At 44.5% G+C, this 20,360-nt stretch overlaps 5 protein-coding genes across 5 annotated transcripts; 3 read left to right on the top strand and 2 right to left on the bottom strand.

The window, feature by feature from the left end:
- Positions 1–3,531: 3,531 nt before the first annotated feature.
- On the bottom strand, positions 3,532–13,658 carry LOC132256567 (polycomb protein Asx). The gene is made up of 9 exons (XM_059753062.1): positions 13,398–13,658; positions 12,961–13,227; positions 10,263–11,924; positions 9,997–10,080; positions 8,610–8,920; positions 7,552–8,340; positions 7,214–7,486; positions 5,042–5,186; positions 3,532–4,969 (listed from the first exon to the last, which is right to left on the bottom strand). Exons 2-9 carry the CDS (start codon positions 13,190–13,192, stop codon positions 4,791–4,793), a joined length of 3,675 nt encoding a protein of 1,224 aa, XP_059609045.1. The 5' UTR covers positions 13,193–13,227; positions 13,398–13,658; the 3' UTR covers positions 3,532–4,790.
- LOC132256569 (juvenile hormone acid O-methyltransferase-like) lies at positions 6,153–7,201 on the top strand. Its single transcript, XM_059753064.1, has 2 exons — positions 6,153–6,927; positions 7,000–7,201. Exons 1-2 carry the CDS (start codon positions 6,258–6,260, stop codon positions 7,182–7,184), a joined length of 855 nt encoding a protein of 284 aa, XP_059609047.1. The 5' UTR covers positions 6,153–6,257; the 3' UTR covers positions 7,185–7,201.
- A 97-nt stretch (positions 13,659–13,755) lies between the features above and the next one.
- LOC132256571 (COP9 signalosome complex subunit 9) lies at positions 13,756–15,009 on the top strand. The gene is made up of 3 exons (XM_059753065.1): positions 13,756–13,953; positions 14,029–14,101; positions 14,170–15,009. The coding sequence occupies exons 1-3, from the start codon at positions 13,885–13,887 to the stop codon at positions 14,208–14,210; spliced, it is 183 nt and encodes a 60-aa protein (XP_059609048.1). The 5' UTR covers positions 13,756–13,884; the 3' UTR covers positions 14,211–15,009.
- On the bottom strand, positions 14,240–18,375 carry LOC132256568 (transcription factor Dp). The gene is made up of 7 exons (XM_059753063.1): positions 17,982–18,375; positions 17,306–17,427; positions 17,183–17,234; positions 15,960–16,543; positions 15,739–15,887; positions 15,380–15,546; positions 14,240–15,187 (listed from the first exon to the last, which is right to left on the bottom strand). Exons 1-7 carry the CDS (start codon positions 18,019–18,021, stop codon positions 15,036–15,038), a joined length of 1,266 nt encoding a protein of 421 aa, XP_059609046.1. The 5' UTR covers positions 18,022–18,375; the 3' UTR covers positions 14,240–15,035.
- Positions 18,376–18,487: 112 nt separating this feature from the next.
- Positions 18,488–20,344, top strand: LOC132265708 (F-box/SPRY domain-containing protein 1). The gene is made up of 3 exons (XM_059766472.1): positions 18,488–18,551; positions 18,621–19,096; positions 19,161–20,344. The coding sequence occupies exons 2-3, from the start codon at positions 18,634–18,636 to the stop codon at positions 19,451–19,453; spliced, it is 756 nt and encodes a 251-aa protein (XP_059622455.1). The 5' UTR covers positions 18,488–18,551; positions 18,621–18,633; the 3' UTR covers positions 19,454–20,344.
- Positions 20,345–20,360: the final 16 nt, after the last annotated feature.

Raw genomic sequence — 20,360 nt, 5'->3', positions numbered from 1 at the left:
ACATCTTTTTTTTTTCTCAAATCCCGAAGGCGTTTTTCTTCATGCCAACGACTTTGCGCCTCCTCTGCAATCAAATACACACTAATTAGGGTGAAAAATGTACATAAATGTAAAGCAAACGTCTTCATTTCATCAGCCAAGAAGCTAAATTGATGATTTTTCTTGAAAAACAGCACCATTATTGCAGAGCAAAGTTCTTAATTGCTCCGCTATCATGCTGAAAGACCTAAAAGACCCAGATCATTATATAAAGTGTACTCTTTCCGTAACAATGCTCAAGTTTCTGCAATCAACAGACAATTCCTGCCACTATCACAATTTTCCTCAAGATCCCATCGATGCTCCCTCTATAGTTAATTAATTGAGCTGCATTTGATTCCCCAAAGGGAATTCATCATTGAACAATCATTCGCCCTCTCTCTGCCGCCCCTATTAAGACTTGTTTTTTCTTTCCCCACTCAGCGCGACGTCAGGGTGAATTGTTCTGTTGTTTACCTTAAGCGACAACTTCCCTTTCATTTAAATGGATAAATCAATAGACAGCCAATCGTGTTTAATGGCAGAAAAAGCAGAAAAACATCCACACCGACGCATTGTGATTTTTATTGTTGTGCCATATCGTAAAAATGTCAAGCGCCAGAAGAAGGAGCAAACCGAAAAAATCCAGCCCAGAAATGTGCTTTATTGTGTCTTCAAATGCCATCCGCAATGTGGATCACCCACTTTTATTTGAAAGACAACCCCACCCTAACCACGGAATCTCACGCGCACTCAAGAGGGTGGATTTTATTTCATTTTCGCCCCTGTGACCCGAAAATAGGCGCCCCAACAGCGCAAAACTCCGCGTCCTTTCGCCACGGCAATCCAACTCACGTAGGCAGCAGAAAAACGGCCAAGTGGAAGAAATTATATATATCAACAATTTCTCAGAGCACAACACTAAATTGACAGGCAGTCATTGGAGAGGAATAGGGGAGAGCGGGGCTGAATTTAAACCTATTGCGCCAGTATTTTCTCCGATTCTTGAATGAATGCGGAAACCTCAATATGAATATGTGTTTGATTTAATCAAAAAACTCCCTTAGTATCAATATGAATTATATTTTATCATAATGTGAAATCAACACTGGAAACATGGTTGTTTTGACTATATTTCAATAGAAAGCTTCAAGTAAACACTTAAGGAAGCCCAACTTCCTATGTCTTATCCATCTTCTGTCGCATCTCTGAAGATTTCCTCAGTTTTCCAGCGAAATTTCACACCAGAACACAACACATGGGTGCTGTTTTTTGCATGAATCATAAAAAAAGTACTTCCTTTCAGCGGGATTGCGGTGTTTGAATCAACAATGAGCCACTTCGCGGGAGAAATTTTATCGACACACTACGCTGGGAAAATGCCATAAAAAGAGGGTGATTTTTCACTAAAAATACATCAAAGTAATGAGGAAAAATATATTCAGAATTGCAACCACAAGTCACCAAAAACTATTCTGCGGGGAGAAAAAAAGGAATCTCGCAGACAAGCTCAAAAGCGTGGCGCGTCTGAACTCTCTGTCACCTGCCCGAAAAATTCATCAGCAGCAAAAGGGGACTTTTGCCACGGCACAATGGTGGCTTTTAGGTGGAGAGAAAAAAGGAGAGCGCCACAGTCAATATAATATTTTAATTAAAAGTTCCATCGTTGCAGGGCGTCGAGTGAATTCGAGATGTGACAGAATGTGTGTGTGTCTGCTGAATAATAAATTTGGAGTGTCCTGACGCGCCGCTTCTGCTGGAGTTAAATGAAAAACTTTCACTCCAGTCAAATATTTCCACCCAGAAATATTCTCTGACTTTATTTGAATATTATCGTGGGATTTGTTGTGAGTGGTGATGGATAAAAAAAAAGCAGGGCAACAGTGAAAAGACATACAGCGGAGGAAATTGTTATTGATGCACTACATTTTGGATGAGGAGAAAACTTTCTCAGCACAGCATTTTCCCACATGAATTGCAACTTTATGGTTGTTTGACTGGCTTTCGCCACCAATGTTTAACAGCTTGAAAAGCTCATTGAATTATTGAATCACCAAACAATCTAATTGGTAATATTGTACTGGGAAAGAGAAGAACTTGTGCAATTTTGTTATTTTCCTATTTGTGTCTGTTTTTTTTTTATTATGCTTAGTGTTAAAAATGGGTTTTTTTTTCTTAATTAGAACATGTTTGAACAACCAATTGAATCTGAATGCATTTGAATTTTATATACATAAACGATTAATTAGTCTTTTTTACGATTATTCACTGCAATTCAATATGTATCCATTAATTTTAGTTAAATATTTATCACACTTTTGAGTTGATTATAATATTCTGAGTGTGAAATTCTGATAATTTTGCAAATCGTGCCTTTTTCAAGGGTCAAAACCAAGTTAAATAAATTAAATTCAAGCCCGGGTTTTACTTAATTACAGAAGTTTCCTCATCTCGTGCCTTCGACGCGCAAGTCCCGCTTTAAGATGATTTTGTGGCAAGGCTGGAGAATTTAATATCAACAGATTGATTGTTTCCCGAGAAGCCCCGGGCGATGAATCCCAGATGAGTCGAGAGAGAGAGTGTGGGCTGCCAAGGCGTCTATCAGGATTGGAACGGGAGAGAAAGGATTGAGAGAGAGACAGAGACCGACATTTACACACACGGCTGACGACAATAAATCACCGGTTGATTTCCCTTCCGATCCACTGAGTCGGAAACTTTCCGCCCGTCTTCGCGCTGCATATGAAGTTTTTATTATTATTTAATAATGTCGCACAAGATGACTTTATTGTCTGTTCGCTGGAAGCAAAAGCCCGGACCTTTATTGTTCCTTTATCAAGTCCTTTATGCATCCATCATGTAAGGATTTCGCATATGCAATTCAAATGCTTTTTGTAAGCCACTTTCAGCATGGAGAGCCCGCCCACTGTGAAGCACAGGAGATCAACAATAGCACAGCCACTTTGGCGAGAGGATGCTGAACCACACAACATCCACATAAATAACCCGAAGGGAAAGAGTGACTCTGAAAGCAGTGGAATCAAACGTTCGATTGGTGTGTCGTAAAAGCGGAAAACAAGACTTGTTCACTGCCAGTGAGCAAATGCACTGTGATGGGAAAATTGAATAAAAATTAAGTTACAACGTAAGAAGCTTCGGGCGGAAGCTTAACAAATGCATTTCAGCTTACCACAACTACCTTTTGTCTCTCAGATTGCAACAAATTTAATGCAGATTCCGAGAATGCAGACGGATTCAGGTGAGTTTCAGTTGCAAACATATGAATACGGTTCATATTAATCTTTCTTTTCATTCCACTAATCTCAGAGTTTGAGTAGATTTTATGGAAAGTTTACACAGTTAAAAGCACGATTATCATGTAATTCTCTAATTCGTGTTTTGTTTCTGGGAAAGGAGAACTTATTATTGATATTGTACATTTTCTCACAATTACACACTTTTGTGGATTTTTTCCACAGCATCTGGATGAGGAATGAAAGAAAAGTCATTCGATTTACCATTGAGAAATTTATTTCCTTTCTTCAATATTTATATATATATATATATACTCAAATCACATTTTCCTTAAGATTGATGAAAATTCAATAATAGAAAAAATAGGAATTCTAAGGGAGAAAAATCATTAAATTTTTACATTATTATTTTTTACTGGATCTCTTTCCTTTCCATCGCCTCTCACTTTAATCGCTTCTGGATGGGACAAAATCGAGCTCACAGCGGATGATCTTTCTTGCAAAAAAAAAATACCACTGAGAGTCGCGCGCTTATTCAACACTTATAACATCCAATGACAATCCAACTTTGAGTTATCTTTATCGCTGTGTCCATTAAAAATTATATATATATATATAGATATTCTCTTCCTGCATATTTACATTGTACTTAAATTTATAGTTTTCCCTCTCATTCTTCGTGCATTTCTTGCCATTTCATAGGTTATTTTTCACGTTTAAATAATCTTTCAGCATTACGTACCTCTTACCTCTATCGCTACATTCTTATTTTCCATTCATATTCACTCCTTTTTTCTGCTCTCTTAATCATATGCATTATATCCATGAAAGAACTCGTGAGTTCGACGGTTACAGATTTTCACATCAAGTATTGTTTTACTCTTCTTCTTTTTTTTTTAGTACAGCAAGAAAACTGAGAGTTAGTGTGTAAAAAATATAGGCTGCAATTAATAAATAAATTCAATATGCATCGTCTAACACTCCTAATCCGAATCTTATACAATATAAATTCACATAAGATTTAAGATAAATTCTTTCCTCCTCTTATTCTTCTCGCTCTCTCTCTCTCTATCCCTTTATGTTTTGTTACACAGTAAGACGTATGTTAAATCTAATCATAATAGTCAATCTTACACGCTATCATTTCCTATTTACAACTGTGACTTTTCAGTGTCACAAAAGAATCTCTTTTCTTCATCTCTCACGCATTTTTTTTTTATCAATTCTTGTGCGTGAATTCTTCCCCCTCTCCCGCTCAAAAAGGACGCAAAGGAGAAATGCACTAGAAAATCCGGCAGAGTAGTCAAAAAAAAAAAAAACCAAACGTGACTTAAAGAATAGAAAATAGTGTGAAGAAATGTGTTATTCTGTGATTTATCAATCACATCGTGAAGAGAGAAATGAAAGGATGAACACAGGACAGATGGAAATAGAAAACATGAGAATTATTATGAGCAATTCACAGAATTCGCCTTAACAGTTCTAGATCGACGCCTAACGACTGTCTTTATATCCATCTCATCTAATGTCGCACGCCACGCACAACTTGGACGTTCCCACGCAGGAAGCGTGCGAGAAATTGCCGCACTGCTGGCAAATGACCATCGCATTCAGCGAGCACGAGCAGTTTGGCGGCGTTCCTTCGCCGGCCAGGCCGAAGTTCTGCAGTGACGGATCCATGCTAATGTCGCCATATACTGCAAAGATTGTAACAGAAAAAGTGAATTCGTGGCTCCGCAACACTTTGCCATGTCTCATCATCGACTCACCTTGATTCGGTCCGCGGCGTGTCACCGCCTGCACGCCCGGATTCGGCCCCACGAGGATCATCTGCTGCTCAGGCAGCGAATCCACTTCCACAGACGCCGGCCGACCACGACTGCTGATCGGGATGCCATTCACACCGTGCAGTTGCTACAAAGACAAGAGAAAGAGTCAGAAATTGAGCATTTATAAAGAGTTTTCTTCAATTTGTCAAGCAAATTTCACCACTTTTTGCCACTTTTTCCCATTGAGGCGCTTTTTAACCGTTCTTCGCGCAATAAGTGCAGGAAAAAACACAATTTCCAATTAATTGTTGATTGCAGTAAAGCTCAGCAAAAGCTTTAATGGTCTTAACTAAGATTTTGGCTAAAATTGTCTACATTGTTCCATGAAAGAAATGATCTTTAATTACGCTATCTTTATCTAATAATCCTTCTGCCATAATAATAAAGTACAAATTCTGTAGATATTTCACATTCACGAATGATTAAAGTAAAGAAACAGAGATAGTACTGAAATAAACAGATAATAACGCAATAATTCTTATATCAATAACCGATATTTTCTTTTGTTGTTTTTTGTGAAGAGGATTTTTCTTTCACTTTCCACGGAATTACCCCAGGCAAATATAAAGAAGACTTACAGATGAATTGACACTCAATCAATGAGTCAGTATAAATTACGTCTTAAGAGGCTTTTCTTCTGTATCCTTCATTTGCAAGAAGATATTTTAGAAAATTCTTTTCAAATTGTGCTTTTTTAGAGATTTTAAAAACAAATCATAGATTTTTTTTTGGTGTTACAAAACTTGATTTGACTTCTCTCTAATTATTACTCATTACTTTCTTATCCTTGAGCTGATTTCTTATAGAGCAATTGAACATCTAGTTAATGGAATTTTTCACTTGCGATGATAACATACTTCACAACGACAGTAATTCTACTACAAAACCCGATAAAAAGCCTAATGTGAAACTAACGAGTGATTTACAAAGTAGGCAGAAAGACTAATTGCACTACATTCATGCATACAAAAAATCTGTAATCAAATTGGAACAATTACGAGCAACATATTAAGCTAATAATAAAGTTCGTGTGAATCCCACTATAAATGATGAGCAAGACTCCTCTTATCTCGCATTTGATAAATTTCAGTATAGAATTTCTTGATTATCATTTTGCATTGCAGCAGTTTAAGTTGTGATTTCTCCTAGGTGAAACATGAGTACCAAATTTGATCCGAACTTTTACAAGTCAAACATCGAATTGCGCGTGAAACTCGTGCAAAGATGTCTCAACAAAGTGTCACATTTGTTGCAATGGCAGCCAAAAGGAGGAGATTCTGTGCTGGATATCGGCTGTGGCGTGGGTGACATCACACGCGAGTGCTTCTATCCACTCCTTCCGGCCAACTATTCACGCTTAGTCTGCTCGGACATCTCAGAAAGTATGCTACATGGCGCTCGAAAGACATTTCACGGAATTGATAGAGTGAATTTCACTCAAATAAACATCAATGAACCTCTGAGTGATGCCAAGAAAGTGGAATTGAAGACATTTAATCACATCTTCTCTAGCTTTTGCCTAACATATGTGAAAAATCAGAAGCAAGCATTTCAGAATGTGTTTGATCTTCTGGAAATGGGTGGTGATATCATGATTACCATTCAAGCAATAACACCATCAATTGAATGCCTCTTTCGCATGGCAGAGCAGAAGAAGTGGAAGAACAAATTGTCAAACATACGTGAAACTTTCGTTTACAGCTACAGAGAAGATTCCAATCCCAAAGAAACAATAGAGAGTCTCTTGCGATGCCTTGGATTCACTCAAGTTGTTGTGGAACTCGAAGAATCCTTTGAGACATACAAAACTGAGGAGTATTTAAAAGGTAAAATTCTTCAAAAAGATTCCTCAATGCACAACCCACTTCTAAACTACATTTTTCAATCACTTTGCGCAGATTTCATGAAAGGCCTTCCATTTGGCAGTGAAGTATCGGAGATGGAGAGTGAAGAATTCTTCAGGGATCTCGTAAATATTGCCATTTCAATGAATCTGATTGAAGAGCACCTCAAAGGAAGCCCACCATTGGAGGGTAATGTAAGAAAACTCATTCACATTTATGCTATGAAGCCAAATAAATGAATTCCTTGCTTATCAAAACATCAATTCACCTGATTCTGTGCTGGTGGCGCACTTGAGGCTCTCGGCATTGATGCATTGTCAATTCCCGCACGCTGAACCAGAACATATTGTCCGTCCGCATGGAGAATTTGCTGCTGCTGTGACTGCTGAAGATTCCCACCTGACGGAATGACAGAGATGAAGTTGCCTCCACTTCCTTGGTTAGAATTCGACGTGTATACTTGTCGCACGAGCAATGGTGATGTCTGTCTCTGGGCAAAAGTCTTCTTCTGCAATCCAGTCCGCAAGGCATTGCCTTGAATCTGCGCGCCAAATAAAAGACATTAAATTATAGGAAAGACAGCTTAATGAGTCAATTGCTGAATACCTTGTAAACTGTCCGATTCGTCGACGTGACCACACCGTGTTGCGTCTGATCCTCCTTCTTACCGCCACTATTGCTTCCCGACTCGGACGAATTGGAATTGTCACTGCCGGAATTCGCCGCGGCGGCCAACATCGAGGGCGGCGGTCGCAATTGGTGCTTCAACTGATGCCTATTTGGACTGTTCTGAATGACAGCTTGGCAAATTTGATAGCTCCTCTCCAGATTCACCGCTCCCGGCGGCGGTTTATTGCTCTGCGATCTCCGGCCGCCACCACCCTTCGCCGCCGGCGCCTGGGGCGTCTTCCCACGTCCCGCCGTCACTTGACTCACCACATTCGACACTGACCTCAGCGGCTGCGCCGCCGTGAGACTGAGAAAGGGCACAGAACTAGAGCTGGCGACAACAGCGGCTCTGGGCGTGGGAATTGGCTCCTGCTTCACCGCCGCCACGACAATTGGCGCCACAGACGCACTCTCTTTCTGACCACCCGCCGTTGTAAGAATCATCGTGCTGGGAAACTTGCCGCCATGCGTGACAGTCTTCTGGCCGCCGCCAGTAGAACTTTGCTGGGGTGGCGCAATCGTGAGTGGCGTCTTGGCCAGCGGCGCAGTCGTCACTGGCGTCGGCAGACAGACAATTGTTGTGGGCGGGAAGACTGTCGGTATCTGCTTAGATGCACTCTTGGCCACACTGCCCTCATTGCTGCTGGCATCGCTGTCCACCTGACTCTGCACTGTGCTGCTCACCTCCGCCTCTGGCGTCACATTCACCTCAAGCTCCAACTTCACCTGTGAAACACAGCCGAGAAACCAGTCAATTTCAGTCACACAGGTAGGAAAATAGTAAATTCAACAAAGAGCACACAAAATTCCAAAATAAACACTTGCCAATCAGGATCACTGACTAAGAGAAAAACAATCAGCAATCAGTGGAATCTGGGCTCAAAATTACCGAACAAGAATGCTTAACATTTTGCATTCCGTAAGCAAAATTTAATTAACCAACTGAAATTCCACTGATTGCACCCTCGCGCAAAGTGTAAAGAATGCCGACTCGCCTGTGACGCTGCCGAGAAGGGAATGATGGACTCGCTCTTGACCAACGCACTGGCTCCACATCCGCCCGTGTCACTGGACGATTCACCACCGGAGCTCACGATGAATGTGTCTGGCGTCGTCTCCATCTTTCCGCTGCTACTCTCACCCGTGGACGCCACACTCGCGCCGTCCGCCGGCGACCAGGGTGTTGGCAACTGATACGTGCTCTCCTCCAATCTCAACTCCAGCGTCTCCTGCATGGGAATCACCTCTGTACTCTCCGACGGACTGACGACTGTCATCGCCACGGACGTTGGAATACTATCGAGTGCTGCAGAGACACAGACACACGGATCAGTTACTTCTCCAAGAATTCCACCTTCTCCCGCGCCACACTCTCTCCACTCTCATCTCAGAAGCGCGTGTGTTGCGAAAAAAAAAAGAGGAGTTCGGGGCACAACATATAGAGTGAAGGGAGAGAGAAAGAAAGCGTGAGGAAAAGAGGATCAAATACAATATTTTCATATGAAATCAAACAATCAATTACGACGAAGAGACCAACATTATGTATATTCAAATTCTGGGAACTCACATTAATACGCCATGTTTATGTTTATGCGTTTTTTTTCATCATCATCATCATGTGTATAGTGGAAGAGAAGACAGAGGGAAAAGGAGAAACTCCAGAGGAAAGCAAACACACACAACACAGGGAGCACATCCCATACAGAAAACACGACAACGACTGCCCTCAGTCAGCCAAACAAATAACGAAGAGAGAGAGAGAGAGAGAGAGAGAGAGAGAGGGAGAGATTATCTATCAAACCCAGCGAATTATCATTTTCGTTACAAAAATATCCTCAAAATTTCCCGATAAGGCTACAGAAAACGGAACTTCTTCTTCTTCTCTCTACAACACTTTTCCCAACAACAGATTGAAGATCTTTTTATCATATATATTTTTTTTGTACATCAATAGCAAATTATTCTCAATAAAAAAAAAACAATTAATATCCATCAAAAGAAAAGAAAAACATTGATTATATAACATTGAATTGAATTATAACACTGAATATTCAAAAATTCAATTCATATCCACCTTTTCGGAACTCTGACGCCAAGTCCATTGGAGTGATCCAAAAAACCGGCCAAAAGCCGAAACTACCATGATATTCTATACATAGCAGAAGAGACTTTAGGATCTTTTTATCTGCACTCATTATATACAAACCCATTCTTTTTAGTACTCACAGCCAATTGAAAATTAAAAATACGAATCCCCGAAAAATTCCAATAAAGCCAATTTGCAATTAATCAAAATCATGCTGCGCTTTAGCACTTTTGAATGCATTGCGCCATAAGCTGCTAAATAGCTTTTGGATTGAGTGTTAAACAGTGCATTCTCACCTCGAGCCACAGCCGCAGCAAACAAATCAGCCTGAATGTCCTCGCCACTGCACAATTTGGGGCCAATTGACAGAGTTCCAGAGCCTGAAGAGAGTGTAGTAAAGAGAAGATAAGACAGTGTATAAACAAACATTTTTTTTAGTGATTTTTCACTGGAAAAACTGACAATTTAGTAAAAGTATTCACTGAAATTCATTTTTGATTAATTTTTTCATGTGTCAAAGAACTTTTTCACATCAGAAATGCAAAAGAAAAAAAAAACTCACCTTCATCGTCAGCAACAATCTCTCCGGACTCCAAGACGTAGTTCTCAGCGTCTGTAAACGTCTGCTCGATATTCTCATGATCCACCACATCAATTGGGATGTTCTGAATCGTGGGTTCGAGTTCCTCCACAGCCGCCGGATCGACACTGTTCTCACCACTACAATCCGCGAGCACAGAAGCACTCGATTGACTCTCCTCATCCGCAGCGCAGGGCAGAGCGTCTGTCTGCAGAATGAGAGTGCTGGGCTGAATCTGCAGCACTCCTTCGAAATTCTCCTGATGCTCCTCCAGACTGTACGTCGTGACAGTCTCCTCGTCGTCATCCATCATCTCCACTTCACTGGGCTTCTCCTCCTCCTCCTCTTCCTCCTCCTCCTCCTCCGGCACTTGCTGCGCCACGCATTCCTCCACAATCATCGGCACAGCCGACTCCACGTAGTCGTGCTCCTGCAGTGTCATCGTCTTCACCGGCGCCTTCTCCTCCGGGATCTCCTCCGCCGCCGCCGCTGCTGCTGCTGTCGCGTGGACAGCCGGACACTCCTCGGGTACGTCCATGGGCTCATCTTTCGGCTCATCTTTCGGCTCCTCCTTCAACACCTCCTCCTCGACACTCGGTGGGATTTCTGGGCCGTCCAGAGAGTCTGTCGTCTCCTCGGGCTTCATCACTTTGCTGGGCCCTTCCTCGGCTACAACTGGCGACGATCTCTTGAGCGTGGGCTCCTCCTCCTTCAATATCACAGTGACTGACTCTCTGGCCTCCTTGGCCACGGCCGGCACGCGTGTCGCCTTTGTGCGAATGGGCAGCAGGTCCGGCAGCGGGCTGCAAATCTTGCTCGGACTCTGCTGACTGTGCAAGCTGCCCGTGGTGCTCCTCGTCACCGCGCCCACCGTTCGCACGCGCTTCGGTGGCGTCGGCGGTGGCTCCACGACGGGCTTCTCCTCTTCCGGTATTGCCGTCGTGCTGGTGGCAATGGTCGCCGTAGGCTTGAGCTTGATAGTCGTCTTCAGAGACGGCCTGGCCGGCATCGGTGTGCCTTTCTTGCCCACCTTGTCGCCCCACATTGGCTCAAAGTGCTTCAGCTTCCACGGATCCAGACGCTGCTTGTCCCTCTCCGCCTCAGACTTCATCCTCAACTGATTCTCCGGCGTAAACTCACCCTCGGCCAGCCTCTCACGCCACTCCAGGCACGCCCTCGCGAAGAACTCATTGTTCAAGCTCGAACTGTTCAGCCTGATCCCACCCGGATCCTTCGACGTGCTCGCCTCACCCTGCTCATCCGGCCTGTCCACATGCGGCAGCAACTGCACCAGCTTGTGCTGATACAGCGGCGGCAGTATGCTGAACGTGTGCTTGTTCAGCAGCGCGCGCAAATTCGTGCCCACCAGAATCGAGTCTGGCGTTTCAAGGTCAATGCATCCCTCGCGCGTCTGCTCCAGCTGAGCCGCCGTGGACATCTTCTTGTTCCTCCGCCGCGGCTTCACGCTGAAGCCCGGAATCGACGCCAGAACCTCACGCATTGTCGACGCTTGCGATGTTGGCGGTGTTTCCGGTTGACCCTTCATCGACTTCATGATGATCCTCGGCACTGAGCGACGCAAACTGTGATGATGCTTAATGACCTTTGGCGCTGGCGCAACAGGAGACGCTTTGGCTGTTGCCACTGTGGGAGGAGGAAGTAGAAATTGATAGAGAAAACCAGTGAAAAATGCTTAATTAGTTTATCAATATTTCCAATTAGTCCCAATTAATTTTGAGGTATTTTAAAATCAGGACTGCAAATTATGAGCATGTTGAAATGCAACGATGAAAGGGATAAAAATAGACAACAAAGAGTCACAGGAAATTTAACCCTTTAACCAACTATTTCATTTCATTTTTACACTCATTTTAAAAAGATACAAATTTTTCAAAAATTCCAACTCTGGTGGAAAGTTACAATTTTACTTACTTTAGATTCTGCTTTAGAATCTGACTTTTGAATTACCATTTAACCGTGAATTTCACCACAAACTTTAAGAAAACTTTTAATTTCTCTGATTTGTATTAAGGATAAAAAAGATTGAATGATTTTGTGATATGAATTCTATGCAAAACCCTTGACATTTTCCCAGGAATTGTGAAATCAATATAGGAAGCGATTTTCACTTTGACGATTTTTTTTTTCACTTCCAGGAATATCCAGGGTATTTCAATACACATTCATCTCATATATATATATATATATATGGTGAATCTGTGCTTTATAGATTCAAACGATATGCTCTTTTGTTTTAATAATTCCTCACTCTGGTTATGGAATTTATGGAACTTACCAAAGAGCCAAGCAAAATGCCTGAGTGCCTTCTAATTGGACTCAAATTCCCTTCCTATTTGCCTCTATAGAACTTTTCCCAACTCGCACCTGCGAACTTGTTGCACTCAACGCTCCCCAGATACTGAAATCCTGTTGTGCAATTTCATTACGAGCCCACAAACTCCCTCTCCAACCACTTTTCCTCATTGACAAACGCACGCATATAGAGAGGATATTTTTCCCGTCAGTACTTCGCTGTAATTCAATTTTCCACGTCCCTGCGCGGTAAATTCGAGAATTTTCAGCAAGCCTTTTCCCCCACTGCACCACATGCAGCGCCGGGATACACTATAAATAGTCAAACCCTGGGAATTCCAGGAATCACAATTGCAGTCTCTCTTACCCACTCTCTGCAGCGTCGCACGCCTGGGCGTGGATTCTGGCACCTCGGGCTCACTGGGCAGCACCTTGGCGGCCGGCGGATCGGACTGCACGGCCGATGCATCCTCCAGACTCTCCGACAGGATGACCTCCTCCTTCTCCGGCACTTCCGTGATGGTGAACTTGACGATCTCACTTCCGGCGTCCTCGGCAACGCCGCCACCCGCCTGCTCGGGTGTCACATCGCACTCCATAGTCCCCTGCTGTCCTCACACGCACTCCCGGCGACCTGAAAGCGGTGGGAAGTGAGTGAAAATTGATTTTTCCGCCAGCCTCCTGCCCAGGCCCAGGCCAAACGTCAAAATGTCAGACATTTGGGCAAACACCCTTTTTCCGCCCCCAAATTCCCACCTCCACGCCCACCCGGCGGCCCCTCGTGGCATCTGCGGTCCATCTTACCTCACATTGCCATGGAATGCACGCCCTGGGCGGCCTCGAAAGCAGCAAAAAGTGGCAAATGGCTCAAAACAGGCGATGAAATTCCTTTGTCATGGAGCGCCCTATCAGCAACATCGGCTTTTCCCTCCTCCGGCCAAGCAAACCCCCGCGGGGCACCAGCAACACGCCGCAATCACGCCCAGCACTGCCCGGGACACTGGGGCGTACTTTTCACTTGGGAAATGCACGCGAATCGTCGTGAAAAGTGGCAAATTATGCGAAAATTTTCCAATCAGACGCGGATTTGTTATACAACTGTTCTACACACCATCAGCGCCCCACGCGGCACATGACACAATCTTAGGCGTGAAGTTAATTGCAAGACAGCTCGTCTAAAGTCGCGGCGTGAGTGTTTTTTTTCGGCCCCAAGAAAAGCGCAGGCAAAACAAAAACATTGGCATCCCTCAGGAAAAATCTCGCCAGCATTCTAGGAAATAAATTGGGACCCATGAAGCCCACAATTGTGGCCGACGAAATGTTCCCCGAAGGGGCGGGACCGTTCATGGATCTCGAGGAGGTGAGTTTTGTTGTACTCTGGTGGAAAATTCCCATGCACTGACGCACGGTTTTCCCCATCTTTCCCCCACCCCAGGCGGGAGGCTCTTCCGGACTGCTGATGGATCTGGCGGCCAATGAGAAGGATGTGCACGCGGATTTTTTCAATGGTAAGTTGTAGCTAAAATCACCATTGAGATGAAACAAAAATCCCCTAAAGTGAGGTTACGTTTTGCAGCCTTCGAGGATCTGTTCGACGAGAGCGATATGCAAATCTAGCGCTCCGCCCCAAGAAGGAAATCACAATGTTTTTACGGTTCCACATTTAAAATTTAATATATCTTAAAAGGTACAAAAAATCTTTCTTCTTGATGCTTTTTCTCTCTTCTTGAGGTCTGAGAAAATATTTCACTTCTGCCCGCGTCGGGCGGAAAAGGTGCTTCAGCGGGGCGCGCTCTAGAGCACCCCCATCGGATCGGTGTTCTCAAGAAGGGTAAAATAATTCATTATATTGTACTCTTCGCACACTGAAGAATAATTACGTTTAACAATTCTGCCTTTTTCCATCTCATTTTGTATTATTGATTTTACCTCAAATAGTGCTCAATATTCTTCCCCATCAAATCTACTTCACAATTCACTTATAGTAAAAATATTTTAAAGTTTATAAGGTACTGACTACTTTTAATTTTTTTTCCATCCTTAATTCATTATGTCTGTGTGTGTGTGTTTGTATTCTGCCAATATAACATCAATTCGTTCACTAATTTTTCTTCTCTCAAATGTTTACATTTAATTACTCTCCTTATCGAATGGCAATTGACCATCTCTGCTCCCCCTCGAGACGTCCAAAGACTCTCTCTCTCTCTCTCTTTCTCTCTCCGGACAACGTCTAAGAAGTGCAACGGGGACAAATAAGACTCTTTCTCTACATTCTATTGCAAACAGACAAGCTCTGTTCCTCTTTATAATCTCTCTTCACAACATCCGCGAAAGTCCTGCCCTTCCGCATCTCTCTTCTGGTGCTTCGCGAATCAAAAAATGGGGCAAAAGAATCGTTAGACAAAAAAGAAAAAAAAATCAATTAGATACTCTTGCTCTAGCTTAATTCCCATCGCTCTGATCAGACATGTCGTCGTCCTCGAGATCAGCACTGTCCTCAATTTCGTGCTTGGGCGAAAAATACGAACTGTGGCGTCCGCTCTCGTTCATGTCCCAGTCATCTGACAAGCTCTCATCCGAGCCCCTGCCGTAGGCTGCAAAGAAACGCACAAGAAGCGCCTTTATTCGTCAGTAAAGCATGCTTAGACAGCTATAAAAATTCAAGGTAGAATTTTTTCGAAAAGATAGAACATCAGAAGTCTGTTAATTTCAACGATATTAAGTCACAATTTGCCATTCGTATTGACGGCAATAAACGCATATTCCAACCACACGGGGCTACTCACATTCAATGTACTTCCAGAACTGCTGTGGTACCATCGTCTTGAGCTTCTCAATGTCCTCATATGTGCTCTCGCCCTTGTCCAGACCCAGCAAGAGTCCCATCTGTTTCAGGACCTTCACGTGGTCGTGAATCTCAAATTTGTCATCAAACTTGAAGAAGTACTCCGTCCTGTGGTAAGAATTTCCACCCTTTTTAGTCACATATTCAATCGCGCTCGCGCGGCAGTGAATTTGGAACATCGCGGGAACGCAGGATAATCGCGAGACAGGGAATTATCACACACACACACTCATCTGGGAAGCTTGAAAAGACGTTTTGCCGGAAGGACGTTGAGGAGACAAATACGGGAAAGTCACTTACTTGTCGTGAGATATGCTGCAGTTGATGTGAGTCTCTTTGTGTGTATTAACAACTACAAAAGGCAATTGTATGGCAGAATTGGGCGTGGGAATCAATCCTCGCTGTTCTGCCTCCTTGTTTCGCGCCACGAGGCTCTTGAAAGAGACTTGCTGCGGAGGAGAGAAAGCACGCGCCATGTCAATGCACAAATCAACACACAAAAATATTACAGCAATATTTACCAGGAGAATGAGTTCCTTGAGTGTCTGCGCCTTGGTCTCGATGCGCTTGCGACGCTGCTGATTCTCCAGCTCAAGATTCGTGCAGCGCGCCGTGGAGTTAGACGGCAAGCCAATCCAGCGGATCTCCTTCTTCTCCTTCGAGATGATATTCATCGCCATAAGCACATTCAGGGCGTCGTACACGCGGCGCCGGATGTTCTTCTGGTCGCAGCTGGACGGATCCATCGGATCTGAGCGGCTGCTGTCCAACTCCTCCGCCACCAGCTCGTCCGCCACCTCGTTGTACGTCGTGATCATCTTCTCCTTCACCTTCTCGCACACCTTCATGGAGAAGTGGCGCAGCCCTTTGCCCAGCTTGTCCGACTTGCGGCGGCGCGACTGCACGCCGCCTGTGGCCACCGGCGTGCCATGGCCGCTGCTGGCCGGCGAGAACGACGACGCGCTCATCGTCGTCACCGTGTGCGTTGCCTTGCCGCCCAGCGCCGGGCTGTGGCCCGCCGGCGTCTGCCCGGGCGACTGCATGAAGTTGAGAATGCGCACCGGCTGCTTCGCGTCCGTCTTTGTCTGTGGAATGGTCATCAATTCTGCGGGCGAGAGAAGTGCGTGCTTAATTCACCCTCCAAAGAAGTCATCCAGCGAAAACCACCACGTCACAGCCAAAAGCGTGTCTATCTCTCAGCGCGAATCTCACTGATAACGCAATGTGAGTGCATTTAACACTCAAAATTATTAAACAATTCATCGAAGCTCTTAAATGCACACTAAATTATCTTTGACGGAGAAAAAAAATTATGAAACCACTAAATTAAGCACCTCATAATAGAGCTTACATACGTGTGGCTTAAGGTTTATGAATGATAAAGCTTTCTGTTCTAAATCAGCATTTTAGTACTATTTAAGAATACGAAATCCACTAAACCTTTAATCCAGAAGTAATAAACAATAATTTCTCTCTGGTTTGCAAAGAAAGTGAAGAATAGTGCATAAAAAATGTTTGCAAAACCTAATAACAAATGTATTTTTCAAAGCTTTTCTCTTGTAGAAAAATCAAGCTTAAAAGCACTGCAAAGTCTCACTTTTGTCTTGCTCAAGTAATTGTTTTGTGAAAATCTCTTGGACATTCGCAGAAATACTCGGCACAAAAACGCTGTGGGTTTAAGCTTGGACTTGAGCCCACACAGTATAAACACGGCATAAGCAATCACTCAAATTCTGATACTCACTGGAATTTTGTGGCATCGAGAACTTCTGACCCATGCGACTCGTGGAGGTTTGCTGCAAAGACAAGGAAGACACTCGTAGAGTCCCGCCGTGGGCATTGAGATTGCCGGACAAGTGATACTCACTGCTGCCGTGAGGACTCTCGTGGCCTCCTGGCCCGTCACCTCCTTCACAATCGCCTTCACACCGTCCGCCGTGAGCGGCCTGCCGTTGGCCGAGGGCATCACCTTGATCACCTGCTTCTGGCCTGCAATCAGGAAGCGCGCCCCATGAGACTTTCGCGCCATTTTGTCGCGCAGCAACCCCAGCACAGTGACGTCAGGACAGGAGCCCCGAAAAGGCCGACAAGGCGGAGCAAACGCGCGAGAGCGACAGAGATGCAGAGATGAAGAAGTGCGGAAAGAAAGAACCGAAGCGGAGGAATGCGATAAAAAAGGGGAAGTTTTTTGATAGCGTGGGTCCTCTTTTCCACCGCTCTAAGCTGCGTTCTGTCGGTGGGGGGCCTCGGTGGCCCTTTTGGGTAAATTTTCCGAGCTCTGGGGGCCGCTGCGGAGCTCCATGTGGAGGGAAATTCAGGGAAATCTGGGGGTGCTTTTCAGGGGGAATTTCAATTAAGTTGGGGGCAATTTTCCGTGCCAAAAACTCCATCGATTTGCCAATGAGACTCTCAGGAGTGCAACAAAGTGCACCCGGAAGCTGTAGATGGTGGGCAAGTGGGGGAAAATGAGGCTTTTCCGGGACGCGCAGCACTAATAGGAAAGCCCAAAACAGCCGCTTTGCTGTGGAAATGCTTCCACTCACCATTGGAGTCCTGAATGAGCAAATTCACCGGCTGCGCCATCGCTGCTCTCAGGCGAGATTCCCGATCACCTTCGCGCACACACTTGCACCACGAGATGCGATGAAAAGTGAGAAAAAGGTGGCTGTGAAAAGTGTGATTTTAGCTTTTCCCAACCGCGTTCAGTTGTCGGACAAAATGGCGTTTTGGCGAGATCACAAATGTGGCATTTTCTTTGCCAGCGATTTTCCACCACACCGCACACACGGATTACAGATGTCTCCTTGGTGTTTTGCCACTGGCACACACAGCTTCCGTTTAGGTGGTTTTTTCGGCTACTAAGCACACTTTGCCGGCCACAATGAGTAATTGAAATTCACCAATTCTGTGCAATTTCTGCGTCGAGAGCTTCGGGAACCGCGGAAAATGACATGACAACCCTCGTCGAGTGCACATAACCTCAACATCGCAGAACTCGTCTAAACGTCACGGAGGCCGTCGTAGACCAATTTTCACTGTTTTCACCAGCTTCCAGAGCGAAAAGACGGGTTTTCCACTCAGCCGAGCCATTTTCCTCGCTTTTTGCACACTGTGTGCGTTGCTCTCGTCTCTGTGGCGCTGTTCAGTGCGAAAAAAGGCTGATTACGGTTGTTTCCTTCCAGTTATCTCAACATAATGAACAACCTCCTTCCGGACAATGTTTTGGAAGTAATCTTCTCATATCTGGATCTCCGGGAGCTGCGTGACTGTTCGCTGGTGTGCAAAAACTGGTATCGCTACCTCAATGACGAGAACAATGACGTGTGGCGGATGCACTGCGTGCGGAAGCTGGCAGAAGAGGCCATCAAGAGTGACTTGCTGTCCACCTTGCCATCGTACAAAGCCAAGCTGCGGGCCTTCCATCACGCCTGGAACCCCAATGACTGCTCCCGCAACGTGTACATCAAGCCCAACGGCTTCACACTCCATCGTAATCCCGTGGCGCAGAGCACGGACGCGACGCGTGGCAAAATTGGTTTCCGGCAGGGGCGCCACGCGTGGGAGGTGATCTGGGAGGGACCCCTGGGCACCGTGGCGGTCATAGGCATCTCCACGAAGGCCGCTGCGCTGCAATGTCACGGATATGTGGCGCTTCTGGGTGAGACAGTCTAATTTATGCAGCGCTGTTTGTCTCTTATTGACGCTCTTTGGCCATCTTCCAGGTTCGGATGAACAGAGCTGGGGCTGGAATCTAGTGGATAATCACCTGCTGCACAACGGCGACGCTCAGGGCAACTATCCACTCCTCAATAATGCTCCCAAGTACCAAGTCGGCGAGAGGATTCGCGTGATTCTCGATTGCGACGACAACACGCTGAGTTTCGAGAAGAACTACGAATTCCTGGGCGTGGCGTTCCGCGGACTACCGGATAAGAAGCTGTACCCCACAGTCTCGGCCGTGTACGGCAACACGGAGGTGTCGATGGTGTACTTGGGGCCGCCGCTGGACGGTTAATAGTGACGAGAGAGAGAGAAAGAAAGAGTAGCAATTCCCAAAGACACTCCCAAAAACCCCCGGCGTTCATGATGACGACAGACTGCGTATAATTCTAAGGTCCGCAACCGAACGGAGATCTTATATCCCCCCCCCCCCCAGAAAACGTACAAACACGCCCTTCACTTTCATTTCCGGGAGACGCGAGAGCCGAGGGAAGTGCAGAGAAGAGTGTGGCAGAGACAAGAATACCATCGATGCCTTGTGCTAGTGGCAAATTCAATGGATTCGCTTATTTCCGGGCGAGAATGGGAGTATTTTCTTCTATTGTTTTTACTTTACTCATTGAGGGGCTCTTCTCAGCTGACTTTCAAACTAAATCCCAGTTTTAATCTCAAGCTTCCACTTCAGGTTCCCAAAAAAAAAACAGCTGAGAAGCTCCTCACCTGCAATTATGATCTCATTAAGTTATTAAGCAATTCCTAGGCAAAAGAAACTACGTTATCGTGTCATATTTTAACTTATATATTTATCTTTAAGACTAATCACAAATTGTTATGCATTTTATCGAAAGGCGAGCGACTTATTTATACACCAAAAGAGTGGATGGCAAATGGAGAAGACGAAAAAATATATAATGTGCAGATTTTAGTCACTATTTTGTAGGGTTTTCTTTAGGGCATTCTTTTCCCTCCTCAACATAAATTCCTCCTTCCAAGAGTTTTTAAGTAGAAAGAGAAGACAATTAATCAGCATGAATCAATTTTAATCTTGTACATAAATGTAAAAGAAAAAAAACCAACAGTAAATCTGGCGATTGTCGTGTGTAATGCAGAAAATGATGTCTTGCAACATGAATTTACAGTGGCGGAAAAGATTCTTAAATAAATAAGATATTCTTTGACTAACACGAGTGTTTGTTCAACTG

This window comes from Phlebotomus argentipes, unplaced genomic scaffold (assembly GCF_947086385.1).
Source record: "Phlebotomus argentipes unplaced genomic scaffold, Phlebotomus argentipes genome assembly contig_5, whole genome shotgun sequence".
Lineage (NCBI taxonomy): Eukaryota > Metazoa > Arthropoda > Insecta > Diptera > Psychodidae > Phlebotomus > Phlebotomus argentipes.
Note: the sequence above shows the minus strand (reverse complement) of the source record. Positions and strands in the feature narration are given on the sequence as shown.